The 24,827-nt window shown below is 38.4% G+C and overlaps 1 protein-coding gene across 1 annotated transcript in view; it reads right to left on the reverse strand.

Moving 5' to 3' along the window:
• Positions 1–13,118, reverse strand: part of LOC101439607 (putative adhesion G protein-coupled receptor E4P) — an 80,702-nt gene extending 67,584 nt beyond the window's left edge. Inside the window, exon 1 of the mRNA XM_071209688.1 lies at positions 13,047–13,118. Within this exon, the coding sequence (XP_071065789.1) occupies positions 13,047–13,118 (72 nt within the window). The remainder of the gene's footprint in view (positions 1–13,046) is intronic.
• Between the last annotated feature and the right edge of the window lie 11,709 nt (positions 13,119–24,827).

The raw sequence follows: 24,827 nt of genomic DNA on the forward strand, positions 1-24,827 counted from the left end.
GGCAGTCAAGTACGTCAAGCCCTCAACACTTTTGCAAATATCTCTGAATATGGTCCTTCAAGTAATGAAGTTTGATTATCATGGTGGGCCATGAGGGGAGGGGGAAAGAGGTGTTGAATAGATGGAAGCAGTGTAACTGTGGGGCAATGGAAGTGTTCCATAAGATCATGCAATGATGGATACAGGACATGGTAAATTACGCCAAAAATGTATAAAAGTCTATAGGCTAAAATGTAAACCATAATGTAAAACATAAGATAACGAAAAATTTAGAAAATTGTACAGTCTAAAATATAAACCCTAATGTAAACACAAATGGAACCATGTTTGAAAGCTATTGTTTCAATATCTGTACATCAGCTGCAGCAAATATAATATGAACAAGTAAAAAGATCATTGCTGGGGAAGGGACAAAGTGTCTTATGTTGGATATGTAGGAGTACCGTATATTGTATATTTGAATTACTGTGATCTAAAATTTTGTGAAGACAGGCTTAATAATTAGAAAAAAAAGAAAGGATGTAGACACTGAGGAATAAATGGAAGAAATTGCCTTGCCACTGTTCATACAGTGCAACACCTATAGCAGTGATATAAGGGGAAAATGTCAAAAACAAAGCTTTTTCATTTTTTCATTTTTTGGTACCCCAATTTAATTTTACTTTATTTAACTTTTCTAAATTACTATATTCAAAATCTAACCATTAAACCCATCGCTATATTACATTTTACTATAAATGGAACCTGGCACTATATTATGCTTCCTTTTTAAAGAAGTTTTGGACTTCAGAGAGGTTCAACTACAGCAAGGGAGTAACACTGGTGTGGGGTGTTATTGATAGGGGGCATACGTTTGGGAGGGAGTTCTCCAGGATGTACATAGAGGGTCCATAAAAATGTTTAGATATTTTCATAGTGGTTTCAGTTAAAAACTACAGTTGAGAGAGTGCTGAGTTCTTAGCAACAGAAGCTCTATCATATTCCCCAGTGGAACAGCAACAATCCCCCAAGGGCAATGGCAAAGACCAAAAAAGATAGATGGTCCAACGATGAGTCCTTGATACTGATAGCTCTGATTATAAGCCTGTGTGCCTGAAATATGAACTAGGCCTAGATCTGCAGGGTGCCTAAGTGTTACCTCCTGAGAGCCTCCATGTTGCTCAAATGTGACCACTCTGTAAGCCAAACTCAGCATGTAAATGCATTACCTTTCCCCCAGCATGGTACATGACTCCTGGGGATGGGCCTCTCTGGCACTGAGGGATTACTACCAGGCACCAGCTGATGGTATAACTAGAAAAAGACCTTGAATAAAAGGGTCAACTTAGACCAGCAGAATATCTCAGCCTACATGGAATATCAGTTGTTAAAAACTGCTTTTGACTTCAGATAAAAGGGGGAAATGGAAAGGGCAAATGAGTTTATATGGCTATGAGTCTTCAAAAAAAGGCAGGAAGTTGTCAGAGGTGTAATGCTTATGCACATCTCAGCAGTGTACCAGAGACAGCCGAAGTAGATAGAAATCCAGGTACAGGTTCTCCTGAGAGCTACAGAGACTCACAGGCTCTATGGTCATGGCAGATGGCTCTGGAGATCAGTGCCATGTCAGTTGGCCCTACTTTGGAGTTAGTGTTCCTGAGTGTGATGGAGTTGGACTCAGATATGACCTTTCCACACAGCCCTCTTCTGTTACTTTTATCAGACCTGTGGTTGGCCTTTAGGTTAGTATATACCCAAGAGACCTGAATTTCTGGACTGCCCATGTGACAGCCAGGCCCTGAGCCTCAGCAGACTTGCAACTCCTACCCTCTGGTTTATTGGATTTACCCAGCCAGCTAATAGGGAGGTGAAGAAGGTCAACTACCACACCAAGGATCCAAGAGTGCCTACAGCTGCCGGCAGGAGAATTGCATCCATCTTCCATGTGGAATCTAAGCCCCCTCTTGAGGTAGAGGGGGACTGGACATAACCATCCCAGGGTCCACAGGATGGAGGAATAGAGTATGGATTAGAGTGGACTTACTGGTGTTCTGCAGGGGAACTATTGTGATTAGTAAGGAAAGAAATTGTAGTATTGATGTGGAGAAAGTGGCCACGGTAGCTGCTGATGGTAGGGAGAGGGAAGAAGAGATAGGATGTGGGGGCATTTTCAGGATTTAGAGTTGTCCTAAGTGGTGCTACAGGGACAGATGCTGGACATTGTGTTTCCTGCCATGGCCCACTGGGTAGACTGGGGGAGGAGTGTAGGCTACAATGTAGACCATGGTTCATGTGGTGCGGAAGTGCTCCAAAATGTATTCACCAGGTGCAGTGAATGTGCCATGATGATGGAGAAGGTTGTTGGTGTGGGAGGAGGGGGAGAGGGGCGTATATGGGAACCTCATATATTTTTAATGTAATATTTAAAAGAAAATAAAGAAAATTTTTTTTTATTTTGCCAGCCCCTGACATAGAAGGAACACTCATGTTTTAGGATTGTACTGTAATTCAAATATATAAAGTATATAACATGGCCTCTGATCCCTTAGAATCAAATTACTGTTGCTTATTTTTAAAACTGGCTTATTCCATTAAAATTATAATTTATTCCTTTAAATACATACATATTTCTCTGACCGGAGTTCCCTGATCTGCATAAGGTGTAATTAATTCTCTTTTATATAGGAAAAAAAAAATTGAGACTTGGAGTGGTAGAGATTTTCCCAAGATTGTACCACTATTAAGTGACAGAGTTAAGATTTCAGCTTAGGTCAGTCTCGCACATGAGGAAATTATACAGTGAAAACCTGAGTCCACTCTGAACAAAGAACAACAACAGCATGCTCTACTTCCTCTTTGAACACTCTCGTTGAGTTTCCTCTTGAAATCTTTTGAAATTTGAAATCCCCACCAAGGGCAGCTGACCCATATAACATATCAAGTTAATTATAATTGACCCAATACAAAATAAAGTCCACCTGCCCGAAACCTGCCCTTACAAGATTCTCAAACCCCCATCCAATCAATAGGACTCAGGATAACTTCTTTTTATGCCTCTACAAATACGTTTCTATCCCTAGAAGCTCAAAGTTCCTTCTGTTTTTGCAAGGGGTCCAGCTTTCTTGTGGCAATAAAACTTTTAGCGTCCTGAATAAAATGTTGTAATCTGAAAACTTGACTCCAATTTCTCTTCTGATATACTTGAAGCCCAAGTTATTACTTGTTTCCTACATTAATTATGACATAGAGAAAAGGAGTACCAGCTGCTAATAGAAGGGTAAAATCCTTCCTTGTAAGAAGGTTAATGTCACATTCTCTTTCAAGATTTTTATACTCCTTTGCAGTAATGCCATTTTTGCAACAAACATAGAATCACCTTTGCATTTGGTTGTATGGTCTTTGAAATGTTTTTTTCCTGTGGTTGAGATATATCCAGATTGGCACATACAGTAGTAATCATTTTTCTCGAAGACACATTCAGCAAAATTAGGACAATGGTTTCTATAACATGCGTCTATAGAGAAAGAAAAGAAAAATAATGTGTTAATTCTCCACTACGTGATTCAGTACAGTTCCTGCTTCTTAAAATGTCAAGAAAGACTGTATTTATTAAGTGCACATGAAAAATGATGCACTATTCCAACTGTGTAGCTAGGTGTCCTTTATGGAGTTCTTGGGATGGCATCAGTTAATAAAACTCACGGTTGAATCAATGTAAATCTATTGTCAATATCAGATAAGCAATTCAAACCCATGAAATGTTGGACGTTGACCAGAATTGCACCATCTCTGTCAACAGCTGCTTCCAGTGTGAAGCAGATAGAAAGAGACTGCATCACATGTGTGATTTTCCTGCCCCAAATGTGGAAACCTGAGTTATATCATGAGAAACCCTCAGAGAATCTCAGATTGAGGAACAGTCCCTAAAACAACGGTATGGACTCTTGAAGCATGGCAAGTTCATGAAGACAAAGAATGACTAGAAAAATAACTGCTCTAGACTAAAGGGGAATAAAGAGACATACCTAAATACAATATACATATGACCCTAGAAGAGATGTTAAATTTCAAAACTGCATTACTCAAACAACTGAAAAAATTTGAGTGTAGATTTGAATTAGATGATAGAATTATATTCATTTTAAATTTCCTGAATTGATCATTGTGTTCTAGTCATGCATAAGCATATCCTTGTTCCTACTAGAAATATACTAAAGTATTTTGAGATGAAAGGGCATGATATCTGAAATGTATTTACAAATGGATTATCAAAAATAATTATATGATTGTATGTGTGCATATGTGGAGAATAGATTAGATAGATAGATAAAAAGATAAATAGATGATGAATGGATAGAAGGAGGGATGACGGCTACATGGATGGATGATGGCTACATGGAGGGATGGATAATATAGATGATATACTGATGATAGATATAAATGATAAAAAGATAATAGATTAGATAGATGATACATTACATGGATGATAGACTGTAGATAGATAGAGAGATAGATATGGATAAATTGATGATAGATATAGATAGAGCAAAATGGAGACAGATGAATAGAGTATTTAGGCTTCGCTAATGGACAGGATTTGGGAAAAGGGGGATAAAGAAGGAATCAAGGATATTTCTTGGTGTTCTAGTTTAAGCAACTGAATGATGCCAGGATGGAGGGTTGTGGCAATCACATTTTGCGTGTTATATGACAATGTCAGGCCAAACTGTGGAAACTACCTTCCCATTTCAACTCTGGGGATAAATTTCATCTTCAATATAAATACAATAAAAAGTTATAGGATGATGTTAGACTGAATCACAGAAAATTATCAATACTTGATAATTTTGACCTACCAAAATGGCAGTTTTGTTTGGTTTATCTTAATGAAGCAAGAGTTGAACAGTTTATTCAGAATATTTTGTAATTGTCTGCTCAGGCCATGGGGCAAGAACACATCCTGGTGAACTGGACAATGAACCTGTTGCAATAGATATTCTCATGAGCAAAAACTGTAGGCTCTGCTTAATAGATAAGGAGTTCGTTTTTGGTTTTTAAGCACCAACATACCTCGGCATAATGAATTGTGTATCCCCATGGAAAAGACCAAGAAGGAAAACTCTGTGAGAAATAAAAGGAAGAGTTAGTATTTTAGAGACATTCCCTAAATCTTTCATGGTTTCTTTTTTCCTGTTTATTTATTTAGATTATTAGAAAGTTGTAAGTTTACAGAAAAATCTACAGAAAATGCAAAATTCCCATATACCACAAACATACATAGTTATCCAAATTATGAACCCTTTGCATTAATATGGTACCTTTGTTAAAACTGATGAAACAATATTATTATTATTTTACTATTAACCGTAAGCCAAATTTTAGAGGATGGTTCACTCTTTATGTTGTAGATTCCTAAGATTTTTTAAAATTGCCACAAGGATAGACATACTGACCAATGGAAGAGAATTGAGAGTTCTGATAGAGATCCACACATATATAACCAACTGACACTGAACAAGGCCACCAGGCCCACACAACTAGGACAGAATAGCCTTTTCAACAAATGGTGCTGAGAGAACTGGATAGTCATATCCTAAAGAATGAGAGAAGATCACCATCTCACATCTTGTACAAAAATTAACTCAATAAGGATCAAAGACCTAAATATAAGGACCTAAATATACCATAAAGCTCTTGAAAATAATATAGAGAAGCATCTGTGAGACCTTGTAGCAGGAAATGGTTTCATAAAATTTACAACCAAAACATGAGCAATGAAAGAAAAAGTAGATAAATTGGACCTCCTCAAAATTAAAAACCATTTTCTTTCAAAGGATTTTGTCAAGAAAATGAAAAGGCAGGCTACTAATGGGAGAAAATATTTGGGAACCACTTATTCAATAAAAGTTTAATATATAGCACATATAAAAATATGCTACATACATCTCAAAAATTAAAGAACAGATAGCCCATTTAAAAAATGGGCAATAGTATTGAATAGACACTTATCCAAGGAGGAAATACCAATAGATAAAAAGATAATTAACATCACTAGCTTTCAGGGAAATGCACATCAAAATTACAGTCAGTTATTTTACACCTACTAGACTGCTGGCTATTTTTTAAAAAAGAGATGTTTCCCCACATTTTCTTCTAGAAGTTTTATGGTTGTTATTTTTATATTTAGGTCCTTGTTCCATTTTGAATTAATTTTTGCATAAGGTGTGAGATAGGGATCTTCCTTCTTTCATTTGTAGGTGGCTATCCAGCTTTCCCAGCACCATTTGTAGAACAGGCTGTTCTTGCCCAGCTCAGTGAGTTTAACAGGCTTGTTAATTACTTGACTATAGACGTGAGGGTGGATTTCTGAGTGCTTGATTCAGTTCCATTGGTCAATATGTCTGTCTTTATGCCAGTGACACTCTGTTTTTTACCCCTCTAGCTAAGAAATATGCTTTAAAGTCAGGAAGTGTGAGTCCTCCAACTTTGTTCTTATTTTTTAAGACATTTTTTGGCTACTCAGGACTCGTTACCCTTCCAAATATATTTGATTATTGGCTTTTTTATTTCTGCAAAAAAAAAAGACTGTTGGGATTTTTATTGGGATTGTGTTGAACCTGTAAATCAGTTTGGGTAGAATTGACATTTTAATGATATTTAGTCTTCCATTCATGAACATGGAATGTACTTCCAGTTATTTAAGTCTTCTTCGGTTTCTTTTAGCATTTTCTCATTTTCTGAATACAGGTCCTTTATGTCCTTGGTAAAGTTTATTCCAATATATTTGATTGTTTTAGTCACTATTATAAATGGAATTTTTTTCTGATTTCCTCTTCAGATTAGCACATCAGTAGTGTAGAGAAATGGTAATGACTTTTGCATATTAATCTTGTATCCCACCGTTTTGCTGAACTCCTCTATTAATTCTCATAGTTCTCTTGTAGATTTTTCAGGATTTTCTAGATACAGGATGATCAGGAAGGTCTCAGGGTAGGTGGTGGTTCTTAAACCTTACTCCCAAAGCATGAGCAACAAAAGAAAGAAAATAGGTATATGGGACCTTCTCAAAATTCAACATTTTTGCACCTCAAAGGACTTTGTCAACAGAGTGAAAAGGCAGCTGACACAATGGGAAAAATATTTGGCAATCACACCGTTGATAAGGGTTTACATAATATATAAGGAGAAGTTACAACTCAACAATAAAGAGACAAACTATATGATTTTAAAATGGGCAAAAAACTTGAAAAGGCAACTGTCCAAAGAAGAAATACAAATGGTGAAGAAACACATGAAAAAATGATGAACATCCCTAGCAATTGGGAAAATGAAAACTACAATGAGACATCATTTTACACCTTTTAGACTGGTCACTATTAAAAAATCAGAAAACTGTAAATGTTGGACAAGAGAGATAGGAATGCTTATTCAATGTTGGTGGGAATGTTGAATGGTACAGTCACGGTGGAGAGATGTTTGGCAATTCCTAAGGAAGTTGAAAAAGACTTGCCATGGGACCTGGCAATACCATTGCTAGGTATATACCCAAAAGACCTGAGAGCAGTGGCACGAATAGACATTGGCACACCAATGTTCAGAGTGGAGTTATTTACAACATCCAGAAGTTGGAAACAGCCCAGGTGTCCATCAACTGATGAATGTATAAACAAATTGTGGAATATAAACACAATGGAATATTACGCAGCAGTAAGAAGAAATGGCGTCATGAAACATATGACAACATAGATGAACCTAGAGAACATTATGTTGAATGAAGAAGCCAAACACAAAAGGGCAAATATTGTATGATTGTGTTATTATGAACTAAATATATTAAGTAAAATATAAATATATCATGTGAAATATGAATACGGGTAAAATTGAATATATAAGACCGGTTTTCTGTGAAGGAAACCAGACAGAGAGTACTACGTATTGTATAATTCCATTTACATAAAATGTAAATATACATCAATTCATAAAGATGAAATTAGTTTAGTGGTTATGTAGCACTGGGGAAAGAATGCCAAGTGGTATGGAGACTTTCTTTTTGGAGTCATGAAATTGTTCTAAGATTTTTGAGATGATGAATATACAACATTGTGACTATAGTAAAAGACATCGAATATATATTTTGTTTAGACTTTATGATATGTGAATATATCTCAATAAAACTGATTAATAAATAAACAATTGTACAAGAATAGCCAGGAACAGCAGCTGAGTACAGCAGGGGAAACAGAGATTGAGAGGTGCAGAATTTTCTTGTTTTTATAATAAAAATGTTCTAATAGTGATGGAAGTGGTGAATGCCCAACTCTGTAATTCAAATACTGTTGGTTTTACACTTCGTTGAATTGTATGCTTTATTAATATGTATGAATAAAATTTATTTGTTTTTTAAAAAACAGAGAACTACAACTACTGAAGAGCATGTAGGAGAAAGTGAATCTTTGTTCTCTGCTGGAAGGAATGTGGAATGATGTTGCCATTCTCGAGGACACTATGGACATGCCTTAGGAAGCTACCAATAGAATTGCCATATGATCCAGCAATCCCATTGCTGGATATATACCCAGAAGAACTGAAAGCAAGAGCATGAACAGATATATGCACACCAATGTTCATAGTGGAATTACTCACTATTTCAAAAAGTTGGAAGAAATCCAAGTGTCCATCAACAGATGAATGGATGAACAAAATAGATATATGTAATGCAGTATTATTGAGCTGTAAGAAGGAATGAAGTATTGATACATGTGACAACATGGGTGAATCTCAAAGACTTTATATTGAGTAAAGTAAGAGGCATTAAGGGACAAGTATTGAGTGAAGTGACAGATATGACTTAAGCATATTGAGAAGACTTGCAGAGAAAGTCTGGAAGGTAGGTTATCAGGAGAGAGAATGGGTGTAAATTATGGTGAGTCATGCTCAATCTGGGCAGAACCTATGATAAGTTGGAAGGGGGTGGTTTGGTAGTATATGGGGGTGATGGTGGTACAGGGATGTAAGTGGGATTGACGGTGTTGGAATGTGTGGGTGAGCAGTATTGAATGTTGGACTATCCATGGAACTAGGGTAGTGATGGATGTGAACTTGGGAGATATGGAAGTCTATGAAACTACAATGGTGGGAAAGTTCTTTTGGCAAATATGACAGGGGAGGGTGCAGGGATGTCAATGGTGGGGAGATGTCTGGGAAAGGCTGCACCTGGGGCATGCCTCTATGGAATAAGGACGTGTTCATCTTATCAGAGCTTGTTGACTCATCATGTTTACCCATGCAATAAACAAAAAATTATTAAAGCCCCATCTTCAGGAGTCCTGCTACTTTTTCAACTAGATAAGCAAGATTCTCTTGAGTACATAGGCAATGCCTAATAAGAGATAGCATACCAATATATACATCCCTCAATATTAATGCATGTAAATATGAAAATTTTTCTTGAAAAAATGCAACTTAGTGGTTACCTTAGGTTCTAAGGGGAGAGAGAAGAATATGTGAAACATAAGGCATTTTTAAGGCATTGGAATTGTTCTGCATGATTTTGCAATGATGGATACAGGCCATTATACATTTTGTCAAAACCTATAAAATTGAATGGTGCAAAGTGTAAGTCATAATGTAAACTACTGACTATGGTGAGTAGCAGTGCTTCAATATTTGTTCAACAATTTTAACAAATGTGCCATATTTATGAAAGATGTTATTAATTGTGGGAAATGTTAGCGAGGGAGAGGATGGAGCATATTGGAATCGCCTAAATTTTCTATGTGACTTTTCTGTAAGCAAAAGCTTCTTTGAAAATAAAGTGAAAAAAAATAAGAAAACACTGGGGGAGGAAACAGAAGAAATTGTAACTATGCACAAAAGATAACAGATTCTACTGTGAGAAAAGGCACAATATTTTGGCTTTGTTTGAGGGGAGGTTTTTCTTTACAGAAAAGTTACAACTATGGCAGGGGAGGATCAATGATGCAGGGTGTCAGTGGTGGGTGGATGTGTAGGAAGGGGTGTAGTAGAGGCATGATTCTATGGTACATGAAAGTGTTTATGTGGTCATGGAGTGTTATCTCAGTGCGTGGAAACCCACACAATAACCAACAAAATAAATTCCCATCCTGGGCAGACTGCTCCATTCCCTAATAGAGTGACAAGAATCTCTGGAGCACATAGGCAGTGCGTAGTGTAAGAGTACAGATCATTACACCAAACCCTTGATAATAATGCTTGTGATTATGAACGTTTTTCTTGTAAAATTAAAACTTAGGCTAGTAATATCTATTGCTTAAGAGTTAGGCATTTTCGGGACATGGAGTTGTCCTGGGTGGTGCTTCACGGACAACTACGGGACATTGTAGATCCCCCAGAGCCCACTGGATGGAACGTGGGAGAGTGTGGGCTATGATGTGAACCATTGACTACGGGGTGCAGCAATGCCCAGAGATGTACTTACCAGGTGCAATGGATGTGTCATGATGATGGGGGAGAGTGTTGCTGTGGGGGGAGTGTGGGGTGGGGGCGGTGGGGTTGAATGGGACCTCATATTTTTTTAATGTAATACTTTTTAAAAAAATGAATTAAAAAATAAATTAAAAAAAATTTTCCATTACCATAGACCAGGTGTGTACAAGGCAAATAATCTGTTAACTTCTATAGAATTAATTCCCTTTCTCTAACAATGTACAAAGATACTTTATTGTCTTTTATGGTATTTTCCTCAATAGATGCTGAACATGGGTGACTTGAATAAAGCAAAAGCAAAAGAAATGTTCATTACTCACACAGTATTTATGAGAGTTGTGGTAGACTGAATTGTATACCACCCAATTAAAACGTGTTCTCAATCTTACTCCACACACCTTTGAGTGTGAACAGTGTACCTTAAAGATGTTATTTTAATTAAATTGTGGTCCAACCTATTGAATGTGGACCTTAATCAGGATTACCAGAATTCTTTGTAAGCAGAACAATTTAAGACACAGTTCGAGAAACCTGCAGGAGAAGAAGAAATTCAACAGAACCCAGAAGAGAAAGGACAGGACATTATTACCCTGTGAAAATCAAGCCACAGAACTCAAAGTATTATCAGCAGTCAGCACCAAAGTCAACAGATTTTCAGGAGAAAGCAAACCTTACTGATATCATCATTTTGGTTTTTCTATAATCTCAAAACCATGAGTCTGTAAGTTTCCATTGTTTAAGCCATTACATTGTGTGTTATTTGTCATAGCAGCTTGACAAACTAAGACAGGGGAGAAAGTGTAGAAACATATATATCAGGATATTGTATGTTTATCTCTAGGTGGTGGAATTATGAACAATTTTCAATTTTGTTTGTCTATAATTTTTTAGTCTTCCTACATTAAACATTGATTGCTTTTATAGTGACAGAAGATGCACTCTTAGGTCTCTTCAAAAGTGGCCATGGTAGTTGCTGAGGGCAGGGAGAGGGAAGAAGAGATGAGATGTGGGGGCATTTTCGGGACTTGGAGTTGTCCTAAATGATATTGCAGGAACAGATGCTGGATATTATATATCCTGCCATAACCCAATGAAAGTACTGGGGGAGAATGTAAATTATAATCCATGCAGTGAAGCCATGCTCCAAAATGTATTCACTAACAGCAACGAATGTGCCACAATGATGAAAAAAGTTCTTGATGTGGGAGGATAGGCGCAATGGGGTGAGGGGTATATAGGAACCTCTTATATTTTTTAATGTAACATTTTTTTAGATCTATGCAGCTTCAAAAAAGCTATTAATTTTTTTTAAATAAAGCATAAAAAAAGAAAATAAAATGATCTGTCCAATGAGACAGTGACTAAATGATGAATAAACAAACAAGCATATACTATACAATAGAAGCCATGAGAGTCCTTCAAACATCATATTCAGTGAAATGAAGCAGACAATAAAGGACAAATATTGTATGATTTCCTTGACATGAAATAATTAGAATAAGCAAAAATTAATACAGTCAGAAACTAGAATAAAGATTACCAGAGGCTGGGGTGGGGATAGGTAATGAGAAGTTAAGGCATAATTTTCTGTGTTCACAGCACTGAATTACATATTTGAATGTTGTTAAAGGGAGAAATTTAAGCTTGTAAATAGGTTACTAGAATAAAAAAATTTTTAAAACACAAACAGTGAATCCTAATGCAAACTATGAATTATAGATAATAATATAGTCATGATAATATCATTTTATCAATTGTAACACAGGTACCACACTAATGCAAAGGGTTAATATAAGGAAAAACTTTGTTTGAGGGGGTATATGGGAATTCTCTACTGTCTGCATATTTTTTCTGTAAATCTACAACTTCTCTAATTAAAAAAAACACCAGCATTCAAGAGAAATAACAATAAACATTCCACACCCCCATCAAAACAGGATACTGACTTTTTGGTGACATTCATGACTTTTAGCTATGGTGTCAATCTGACTTAAAAGACAAAGTTCTGCTTTTTAAGCAGAGAACCCAGGAGTCCTGGCAGCTGGCCCCTCCTCTACCTCTTTCTTCTCGTATGTGTAACCTCTGGTTGCCCTGATAAGACCATTGGGGCATAGCATGTGCTTCACTTTCCCAACCCCTACCAGCTCAACTCTAGAGTCAGCTTAAGTAAATAGCCCCCCAGCCAGCATCTCAGCAGCCCACCACTTACAGGGATCTACCTTTCCCTTAATAGCTGTGGTTCCACTATAACTAGAGGTTGAAACAAGTCATAAAAGTAATTAGAACAATAGATTTACTCTCCCTACTCAACTTGCACTCAAGCCTTAGTTTAGAAATTAACTGGGAGTGGGGGAGAAGAGAGAAGGTAAAATAAGAAAGGAGAGAGGAGGATAAAGCATGTGCGTGGATCATTTGCATCCATCAGAAAGGATGAAGCTCAATTAAGTCTGAAAGGAGCAATTCCTCTCCCAAATCTGAAATTCTAGAATATCCTAATTTATCCTCTCAGTTTAAGCATCTTGTCTCATACCCACCAAAGTCAATAATGGTTTTGATGCACACAGATACAGTACTGTCTCATAGATTCCTCCCTACATTACCATGAAATAGGTGCTTAGCATCATTTCACTGAAGATGACACTGAGGTCAAAGTGGTCCAGAGACTTGGCCATCATCATACAATTGGTAAGTGTCAAGCGTCCAAGCACTCACTATGATGCACATCTAGTACTTTTCATTAAAGGTCCTTCAGAACTTTGATTTTTGAAAACTCACTCTATTTACCACATCTGCTAAATCAATAGTCCTAAGAACCAGAGTGTCCTATTTTGTGCCATAGAGAGGGAAGTTCCTGATCATTTGGAATGAATTGCTTCAAGATTACAAGGAGAATTAAATTATTTTCCAGCTCCATATAAATGATACAGTGCCCCTGAAGCATATCAAGGACTGTCCTCAAATTGTCCCCAAATCCAAAGTCCCCTGTGCTGCAGAATTTCATATACAGTAAACTGTTAATAAAAATGTTCAAAGATGAGAGATACCATAATTGAAATTAAAATAAATAAATAAATAAGTTAACTATGCCAATGGTCAACGCTTTCATGGAGATGTTGAATTTTTAATAGATTAACTTAGTTATGAATTTTATTCTAGTTTAAATTTCTCATCTATTTTAAACCTTGCCTCATTTTGATTTTTTAAAATTCCCATGCCTTTCTTTCACAACCTTGAACCATATTGACTTTTGGGGAAGCATAATTCCCTAACATGGGATGCTTAACAACATCCCTGGTCACTACACAATACATTCCAGCAGCCCCGCTACACCAGCTGTGAAATCAATAATTGTCTAGACATTGCCAAGTTTCCCCAGAGGGACAAAATTACCCCCATCTGAGAATCGCTGCCTTAAAAGTTGTTTTTAGTTTAAAGTGAACTAAAAGTTACATCTAAGAGCAAATTAAGATAGTGAAATATTTAGTAGACTACTTAAACAGTCCCTTAGAAATTAAGAGATGCCTCTCTTGGAAGATGTCCCTCACACCAATAATCCATCATCTCCAATTAATCTTAAACTATAACTATTTTATGACCAAAGAAAATAAGGTGTTTAACACTCACCACATAGGAAAACGTTCATTCTCTTAGCTCTCCCAGCTTCTAACTGATAACAGAGCTGAAACTGCAGAGTATCTTATTTCCTATTTCTCAAACATTCTTGGGGGTTTCAAGAGGGCCCCAATTGGTTGATGCAATTTCCACAGTACAACACAAGGTCTAACAAAAGAAAGTAGCATTGATCAAATTTCTGTATATCTTTGCATCAGCATTATCCCCTTTGCAGAATTTCTTGACTTGCTAATTGCACATAGTGACTGGAGGTTGACCAGACACACAGAGTATTGCTAGCTTTGAGGTGCAGATGACTGAGCCAAACCAGGAACTACAGCATCAACAGAGTTAAAACTAAACAACGGTAAAGAAATTGAGCATAAAGAAAGTCAAAACCAGAGAATGAAATATTAAATATTAACAACTGCAGCCCAGTAGAAGAAGAATAAGAACATGAATTTAAAATAAACGCAGATTATGCTGTGGGGCATTTTCAGGATTTGGAGTTGTCCTAGGTGGTGCTGCGGGGATGGATGCTGGATGCTGTGTGTCCTGTAATGGCCCACTGAGTGGACTGGGGAAGAATCTGGATCACAGTGTGTACTACTGTCCATGTGCTGCAGCGGTTCTCCAGAATGTATTGGCCAGGTGCAGTAGATATGTCACAATGATGGAAGAGTTTGTTGATGTGGGAGGGGTGGTGAAGGTGGGGTGGGGGTTATATGAGGATCGCATGTATTTTTAATGTAACATTTAAAAGAATATAAAGAAAAAAATGAAAAATAAAATAAAAAATAATAAAATAAAATAAAAGTTGAATTAGAAATATTCAAATTCAAGATTTTTATGACTGAATCTATTAATGAGGAAGTTGTTTATCTTCCCCCTTTATATCACATTTCTGCCACTCAGAAATTATTTAGAAACAGGGTTTCTAACCCTCACCCTAATCCTAACCCCACCATAACCCTTAGCCTATTTCTAACCCTTTCTCTAATCCTAACCCTAACCCCCAAACCTAACCCTAACCATGCTTTAACCCTAACTCTAACCCTAATCTTACCCTAACCCTAACCCTACACCCATCTTTACCCTAAACCCACCCTAACCCTATAAACAAATATATAAATATTGTACTTTTTCTATTTCTCATTCTTTGGCCTTTCAGGGTTCATTTCTTGGTAGAACTGCAAACACCAAAGCACAATCTCTGACCTCATCCACACACCAGCTCAGATCTCCTTCAGACACCCCCCTGCCAAACTCTGCTCCTTCCTGGAAATGGATAATTTTCCCAATAAAATAAGTCAATGGACCATTTTGGTTTGGAGACAAAGCAAGATGAGTATTTCCCAAGTAATAAATGTTATGTCAACACTGACTTTGGGGAAATGTTGCACTATTCCAAAAGGAGTGACTGAGACAGTAGAAATTTCAGACATGATGGCATGGGGAGAGGTTGGGAGTGGTTGAGAGGATGGTTCAATATCTAAAACATGGTGGGACTGTGACCCTCACTTGAGTCCTTTTGAATCCTAAGCTCCAGCCATTAACCTCTCCCCTATAGATTTGCAAGTTGCCCTTTTACCTCAATCTGTCCCTGTCTTTTTCCCAGATGGGGAACATGGTAATCCCAAAGTGACCTCATGAATCCAGTCTCTTACTTCAAATGCCTAAGAAAGAAAATCTGGTTGGTTGTGAGAAATCCTATGGGTTGGTCCTTCTTGGGTCACAAGGCCAATTGGGGCTAATATAGCCAATGAGGTCAAAGTCTTGGGATATACAGGGTGCACCTTCTAAGCCAAAGCAGAAGTTTTCACAGAAGAAGCCTGATGCACTATGAATGCTGTTTCTAATTGTAGGTGAAACTGAAATTTCTGTTTGTTTCTCTTAAGTCTATCTCTTTTTGTGATACAGAAATGTAAGAAGAGGTGGATGTGCAAAGTGCAGGAGTTAAACCAGGAACAAGAACTAATTAGCAAGATTACCATGCATAACAATCTTTACTGAGCCATCTACTATGTTGTGGGCATTGTTCTAGAAACTGGATATAAGACTATGAACAATACAGATAAAAATCCCTGGCTGTGTGGAGTTTACAATCTCATGGAATAACACATACACACACACACACAAAACAAAATAAAAAGTAAAATATATGATATGTCAGAAGATACCAAATCTTCTTGAGGACAAAAAAAGAAGGAAAGGTGATAGGGAATGCGGGGACTATTAAATTTCCAAACATCACAGAAAGCTTCAATGAAAAGATGATGTTTGAGGAAACACTTGAGATGGATGAAAGAGTCATGCAGATATTAAACGTAAACAGTTCTACTTCCATAACTTGTTGAGCTGCCTTTTTCTGTCATTGAATTATTTTAAATTTTAAATAATGCTATTTTTAAAAAGTAAAGAACTTTCTGGGAGGCAGGAGCAGCAAGTGCCAAGGCCCTGAGGTAGGAGAATGCCTGCCATGCTTGAGGAATAGCAAGGAGAGCAGAGCAGCTGGTGAAGGTTGAACTAGGAGGGAGATACTACATTATAAGCTCCCTGAGTCATGTGTGGGAGAGTATCTATTTCATGTCCTCCCTTTGATGATCCTGGATTTTGAGATGGTGTGGAATAAAACTTTTGATCTTACCCAAAGTGAAGCCCTCAGCTTCTGTGAGGTAATCTCTAGTGTCTTCTTTTGCCTTGGGTAGTACTAGACAGTCCTAATGTACTTTATTGTGGGGGTGGCCACATCCATATATTATGAGTGGGGGTTGGCTGTGAAGGGAAACCAACAATGTAAAGTGAGGGCTTTGGGTCTCATGGTATCAGTTGACTTGGAGATGGTGTTCAACCTTGTGGGCAATCAATCAATGTTATGAAGTCCCAATAAAGACTTGAATACTGAAGTTCAGGTGAGCTTCTCTGATTGGCAATACTTTGTGCATATTGTCACACATTAATATCAGGAGACTAGCATGTCCTGACTGCATAGGGATACGATAGCAGAAGCTCCATGTTTGGAATCCCTGGGCCCTGTCCTATGAGCTTCCTCCTTTGGCAACCTTTAATATGTATCCTTTCCTGCAAATTAACCATAAATATGAGTAGAGTAATCTTCAGTGTGTTCTGTGAGTACTTCCAGCAAATTATGAAACCTGAGGGTAGTCTTGGGAATGCACCACATTTGCAGTTGGTGTCAGAAGTAAGAGCAGTCTTAGGGACTGTGTCCTCTAAATTTTCAATTTGGCCAAATTCAGGCAGATGGGAACTAAGATTTTTGAACATAGGAGGGACATGATCTGACTTAAATTTTTTAAAGCAAGTTAAAGTAGTCATCACAGTTTGCCTGGGATTTCCCTAGTTTTTGCACAGAAATTTCCTTGTCTCAAGAAACTCCTTAGTCCTGGGCAAATCAGGACAGTGGTTGCTCTACCTGGCTGCCATTCTGATAATAGATACGGGAGAGCAGGCAAGAGCAGATGAAAGGAGACAAGGGAAGAGAAACTGCAATAATTCTGTCTACCCGCTTTGAATATGGACAAGATGCCTGGAGATTCTCCAGACAACTTTGAAGAAACTGAAATTGACCATGAGGGAAAATGAATGGAGAATGTGTTTTCAATAATTTTTTTAGGATGCTTCGCTAATCTTGGACTGCCCGTCTTTGGACTTCTTGATATATGAGATAATTAAATGTCTTTATTGCTCAATGAACTGCTTTCCAAATGCTAATGAACATACAAATATTCTGAGGATCTTGTGAGGTCTAGGGTAGAGCCTGAGATACTGAATTTCTAACAATTCCTTAATTGTTTCTAGTGCTTCTGGTACAATAACCTAACTTTGAGTAGAACAGTATGTCTCAAATTTAAATATGCATAAGAATCACCTTAAGGATTGTTACAACACTGACAATGCTGTTGTAACATTGGGCCTGAGTCCCACGTGCAGGGATTCTAATTCAGGGATGATTCTCAGGTGGGGCTCAGGATTTGCATTTTTAACAAACTCCCAAGTGATGCTGATGAGGCTCCACAGGCCAGAGGCTTCTCAACCTTGAACATGCATGTGAACCACCTGAGAATCTTGTTAAACTAAAAATTCTAATTCAGTAGGTATGGAATTGGGCCTAAGATTCTGCATTTGTAATGAATGGCTCTGCTGCTACGGTGCTGCTGAATAATGGAATATACCTGGAGTAGCCAGGGCTCTTCTTAGGTTGTCTATTACTTACAGCTGAAAGCATCCTTAATTGATTTTGTTGCCTGGTATGTATTTTTCTTGCTTTTGTTGTTGTTGTTGTTGTTTTTATTATTCCCCCCCTTGTGGCTTTTTGCATGCTGTTTTCTCTCTGTCTCTATTCATTGTGCATTCTTCTGTGTCTAATTTATTTATTTTTTTATTTCCCCTCCACCCTTGCAGCTTGCTTGCTGTCTGCTCTCAGTGTCCATTCAATGAACACTCTTCTGTGTTTTTGCTTGTCTGTCTTTTTTTATTGCATCACCTTGCTAAATTGGCTCTCCATGGCACTTGCAGGCCAGGCAGTGCTGCATTGCATGCAGGCAAGTCTGCCTTTACAAGGATTCCCCAGGACATGAAGCCAGGGCCTCCCATATGGAAGATGGGAGCCCAACTGACTGACCCACAGCCATTTCCCTCCTTTATTTATTTATTTATTTATTTGTGAATATTTATTATTTATTTTTTTAATTTTTTAATTGATTTTGTAAAAATATTACATTAAAAAAAATATGAGGTCCCATTCAACCCCACCACCCCCACCGCACCCCTCCCCCCACAGCAACAATCACTCCCATCATCATGACACATCCATTGCATTTGGTAAGTACATCTCTGGGCATCTCTGCACCTCATGGTCATTGGTCCACATCATGGCCCACACTCTCCCCCATTCCATCCAGTGGGCCCTGGGAGGATTTACAATGTCCGGTGATTGCCCCTGAAGCACCATCCAGGGCAACTCCAAGTCCCAAAGGCGCCTCCACATCTCATCTCTTCCTGCCATTCCCCATATCCATCAGCCACCATGTCCACTTTTCCCACTCCATTGCGACCTTTTCTCTGAAGTCCTTGGATTGGTTGTGTCCGTTGCACCTCTATGTCAAGAGGAGGCTCAGATTCCACATGGTTACTGGATGCAATCCTCCTGCTTTCAGTTGTAGGCACTCTAGGCTCCATGGTGTGGTGGTTGTCCTTCTTCAACTCCATCTTAGCCGAGTGAGGTGAGTCCAATAAATCAGATTGTAGGAGCTGGAGTCTGTTGAGGCTCAGGGCCTGGCTATCATATTGTCAGTAAAAAGATTCAATCCCCTAAATATATCTTAAACCCCAATACCAACTACAATTCCAGTAAAGTAGCATAATAGTCTTATGAAAAGAGATCCCCTCTGGGTCCAGTTTCATCACGCAGAAACACCAGCTCCAAAGAAGGGCCATCTGACATGGCAGTGAACCCTATCTGCCATGACCATAGAACCCGTGGGTCCCTTTAGCCCTCAAAGGAACCAATACCTGGGGATTGTATCTACTTTATCTGTCTCTTAGACTCTGCTCAGTTGTGCATAAGGGCAATCCTTCTGACAGCCTCCAGACTCTTTTTTTTTAGAGACTCATAGCCATATAAACTCATTTCTCCTTTCTATTTCCCCCTTACATTAGGCCAAACAGCGTTTTAAAGTCATATTATTCTATGTAGACAGGGATATTCTACTGATCTGCATCGAACCTTCAATTCAAGGTCATTTTCCAGTTGCATTATCAGTTGTTAGTTGATAGTGATCCCTTGGTGCCAGGGAGGCTCATCCCCGGGTGTCATGTCCCACGCTGGGGGGAAGACATTGCATTTAGATGCTGAGTTAGGCTTTGAGACTGGCCACATTTGAGTAACATCAAGACTGTCAGGAGGAAATTCCCAGGCACAGTGCTGCTCTAGGCCTTGTTCTTATTTCAGGCATATAGGCTCACAAGCATAGTCATTAGTATCAGGGGCTCACTGTTGGACCCTCATTCCTTCTCGGTCCTTGCTGCTGCACCTGGGGGACTGCCGCTGCTCCCCTAGGGACCACAGCACAGCACCCCTGGCCAGGGACCCAGTACACCCCCAGCTGTAGTTTTTAATTATTGCCACTATGAGTATATCCAAACATTACCATGCACCCTGGACATATGCCCTGTCTAGCTCCCTGTCAGCCATATATCACCTGTCAATAGTATCCTATACCAGTATTCCTCCACTGCCATTGTTGGACCACTCTGTGATCCAGAACTTCCTGAAAATTGAAGCCCCAATATAATGTCAGGATCTCTTACTAGCAAAATGGGATATAGCGATGGGTTTAAAGGTTAGATATAGAATACGTGTTGACTTGGAAAAATTCTACATCCTATCTTTTTCTTTTCCTTTTTTTTTTTCCTTAATTATTGAACTTCTCTTCACAAGAGCCCTAGACCACAGCAATTCATGTATGCAATATACAGCACTCCCACACATCCACCACAAAACCTTTTCCCTTCCACAGCGATACTCTTACAACCTATTCACAACATATTTACTTAAAGTGATGTACAGAGTCTGAGACAATAGCTTTCAAACCAGGTGACATCTGTACTTACATTGTGGTGCATACTTTAGGACATGCAGTTTTCTAACATTTTTAGTTATCCTATGTTTTACATTATGGTTTACATTATCATTCTGCCATCCCCTATATGTTTATGATGTAATATTACATGTTTTATATCCATCCTTGTGTACTCTCACGAAACTCCTCTCTTACCCCGCATTTACCTTGGTTCCACACATTTAACATCCATTTTCCCATCCCCTTGGTGCCCACATTGACAGCCAACCTCCGTTTCCCAAGGAGCCACGTCCAGAGATACTTGCAACAGTGTTCAAGTCCTAACTTGCTCAGCTACCCCAATGCCCTGGGAGCCACCCTTTCTCTCGAGAGATACAGTTCCCTCTATTTTATGGCATTAGTACTCCCCAGGATGTGGGTCCACCTCCACTCTCACTACTTGGGTCTCTACCCAATGGTATCACCCACTCTGGCAAAATGAGCATTCAGACATTCCTCAGGAGCCCATTCCGCATCAGACTATCCCCTCCGAGCATCCTAAATAGGTAACCCTCTTAATTATATTTTGATACGATTTTCTCAGCATTTTACTCTCAACCAACACCTGACACTCTCCTGTGTTCGTATGCTACCCCTCCCTCCCCCCACTTTTTGGGCAATATTACCCATCCGCCCATCCCCAGCCCCCCTCAAACCCGCAAAGCCCCACCCAAAGGCAACCCCTTGCCCCCATTTTATCTCTTCTTTGTGTTCATACTTACCGCCAGCTCATCATAAATTCCACCCCTGCAGACGTCAGCTCACATCCTTCCTCCACCCCCCGATTTCCTGTAAGCCTATCCTTCAGTCTCTAGCTCTCTGAGGCAGCTTGTTTATTTCATATCATTGAGGTCATGTAGTATTTGTCCTTCAATGCCTGGGTTGCTTCACTCAACATAAGGTTCTCAAGATTCATCCATGTTATCACGTGTGTTTGTAGTGTATTTGTTCTTACAGCTGCATAGTATTCCATTGTGTGTATATACCACATTATATTGATCCACTCATCTGTTGATGGGCATTTGGGTTGATTCCAACTTTTGGGGATAGTGAACAATGCTGCTATGAATATTGGTGTGCATATATCGGTTTGTGTCCTTGTTTTCAGTTCTGCTGGGTATATACCCAGCAGTGGTATTGCTGGATCATATGGCAAATCCATGGCTAGTTTTTTGAGAAACCGCCAAACTGTCCTCCAGAATGGTTGGGTCCTTCTGCATTCCCACCAGCAGTGGATGAGTGTTCCCATTTCTTCACATCCTCTCCAGCATTTGTATTCTTCTTCTTTTTTTTTTTTATAGCTGCCAATCTTATGGGGGTAAGATGGTATCTCATTGTAGTTTTGATTTGCATTTCCCTGATAGCTACAGATTTGGAGCATTTTTTCATGTGCTTTTTAGCCATTTGTATTTCTTCTTTGGAGAAGTGTCTGTTTAAATCTTTTTCCCATTTTTTAAATGGGTTGTTTATCTTTTTATTTTCAAGATATAGGAGTTCTTTATATATGCAAGTTATAAGTTTCTTATCAGATATATGGTTGCCAAATATTTTCTCCCACTGTGTGGGCTCCCTTTTTACTTTCTTGACAAACTCCTTTGAGGTGCAGAAGGCTTTAATTTTGAGGAAGTCCCATTTATCTATTAGTTCTTTTGCTGCTCGTGCTTTTGGTGTGATATTCATGAATCCATTTCCTATTACAAGGTCCTGTAAATGTTTCCCTACACTGCTATCCAAGGTTTTTATGATCTTGGCTCTTATATTTAGGTCTTTGATCCATTCTGAGTTGATCTTTCTATAAGGTGTGAGATGGTAATCCTCTTTCATTCTTCTACATATGGCTATCCAGTTCTCCAGGCACCATTTGTTGAATAGGCCACTCTCTCCCAATTGAGAGGGTTTGGTGGCTTTATCAAATATTATATGGCTATATATGTGAGGTTCTATATCAGAGCTTTCAATTCGATTCCATTGGTCTGTGTGTCTCTCCTTATGCCAATACCATGCTGTTTTCACTACTGTAGCTTTGTAGTATGTTCTGAAGTCAGGGAGTGTGATTCCTCCAATTTTGTTTTTCTTTTTTTAATTTTTAGTTAAAATTATTTATTTTTATTAATTACATTAAAAAAATACGAGGTCCCAATCAACCCCACCGCCCCCACCCCCCACTCCCCCCACAGCAGCACTCTCTCCCATCATCGTGAGACATCCATTGCACCCAGTAAGTACATCTCTGAACATCACTGCACCCCATAGTCAATGGTCCACATCATAGCCCACACTCTCCCCCGTTCCATCCAGTGGGCCCTGGGGGGGTCTACAATGTCCTGTAATTGTCCATGAAGCACCACCCAGGACAACTCCATGTCCCGAAAACGCCTCCACATCTCATCTCTTCCTCCCATTCCCCAAACCCAGCAGCCACCATGGCTACCCTTCCCACACCCATTCCACATTTTCTCTGTGGACATTGGATTGGTTGTGTCCATTGCACATCTATGTCAAGTGGGGGCTTAGATTCCACATGGATTTGTTTTTCTTTTTCAATATGTCTTTGGCTCTTCAGGGTCTCTTTCCTTTCCAAATAAATTTCATAGTTAGTTTTTCTAGTTCCTTAAAGAAGGCTGTGTTGATTTTTATTGGGATTGCATTGAATGTGTAGATCAGTTTTGGTAGGATAGACATCTTAATAATATTCAGTCTTCCTATCCATGAACAAGGAATATTCTTCCATTTATTTAGGTCTTCTTTGGTTTCCTTGAACAGTCTTGTATAGTTCTCAGTGTATAAGTTTTTTACCTCTTTAGTTAAATTTATTCCTAAGTATTTGATTTTTTTATTTTCTATTGTGAATGGTATTTGTATCTTGATTTCCTCCTGATCTTGCTCATTATTGGTGTACAGAAATGCTACTGATTTTTGCGCATTGATCTTATAACCTGCAACTTTGCTGAACTCATTTATGAGTTCTAGAAGCTTTGTTGTAGATCTCTCAGGGTTTTCTATGTATAGGATCATGTCATCTGCAAATAATGAAATTTTGACTTCTTCCTTTCCAATTTGAATGCCTTTTATATCTGATTCTTGCCTCAGTGCTCGAGCAAGTACTTCTAAGACAATGTTAAATAGGAGCGGAGACAATGGGCATCCTTGTCTTGTTCCTGAGTTTAGAGGGAAGGATTTTAGGATTTCTCCATTGTAAACACTTTTGGCTGTAGGTTTTTCTTATATACTCTTTATCATGTCCAAAAAATTTCCTTGTATTCCAATTTTTTGGAGTGTTTTTATCAAGAAAGGGTGCTCTATTTTGTCAAATACTTTTTCTGCATCTATAGATATAATCATGTGTTTTTTTCCTTCGATCTGTTTATATGGTGTATTACGTTCATTGATTTTCTTATGTTGAACCATCCTTGCATACCTGGAATAAATCTCACTTGGTCGTGGTGTATAATTCGTTTAATGTGTTGTTGAATACGATTAGCAAGTATTTTGTTAAGTATTTTTGCATCTAGGTTCACTAGAGAAATTGGTCTGTAATTTTCCTTTTTTGTGGTGTCTTTGTTTGGCTTTGGTACTAGGGTAATGTTGGCGTCATAGAAGGAGTTCGGCAATGTTCCATCTGTTTCGATTTTTTGGAATAGTTTCAGCAGGATTGGTGTTAGTTCTTTCCGGAATGTTTTGTAAAATTCACCTGTGAAGCCGTCTGGCCCTGGGCTCTTTTTAGTTGGGAGATTTTTAATGACTGATTCTATCTCTCTGCTTGTGATTGGTTTGTTAAGATCATCAATTTCTTCTTTCGTCAATATGGGTTGCTTATGTGTTTCTAGGAATTTGTCCATTTCCTCTAAATTGTCATTTTTGTTGGAATATAGTTTTTCAAAGTATCCTCTTATGATAGTCTTTATTTCTGTGGGGTCAGTGGTGATATCGCCTTTCTCATTTCTTCTTTTGTGTATTTGCATCTTCTCTCTTTTTGTCTTTGTTAGTCTCGCTAAAGGTTTGTCAATTTTATTGATCTTCTCAAAAATCCAGCTCTTGGTCTTGTTTATCTTTTCAAGTGCTTTCTTATTTTCTATTTCATTTAGTTCTGCTCTTATCTTTGTTATTTCCTTCCTTTTTCTTCCTGTT

Source organism: Dasypus novemcinctus, chromosome 19, assembly GCF_030445035.2.
Source record: "Dasypus novemcinctus isolate mDasNov1 chromosome 19, mDasNov1.1.hap2, whole genome shotgun sequence".
Classification (NCBI taxonomy): Eukaryota; Metazoa; Chordata; class Mammalia; order Cingulata; family Dasypodidae; genus Dasypus; species Dasypus novemcinctus.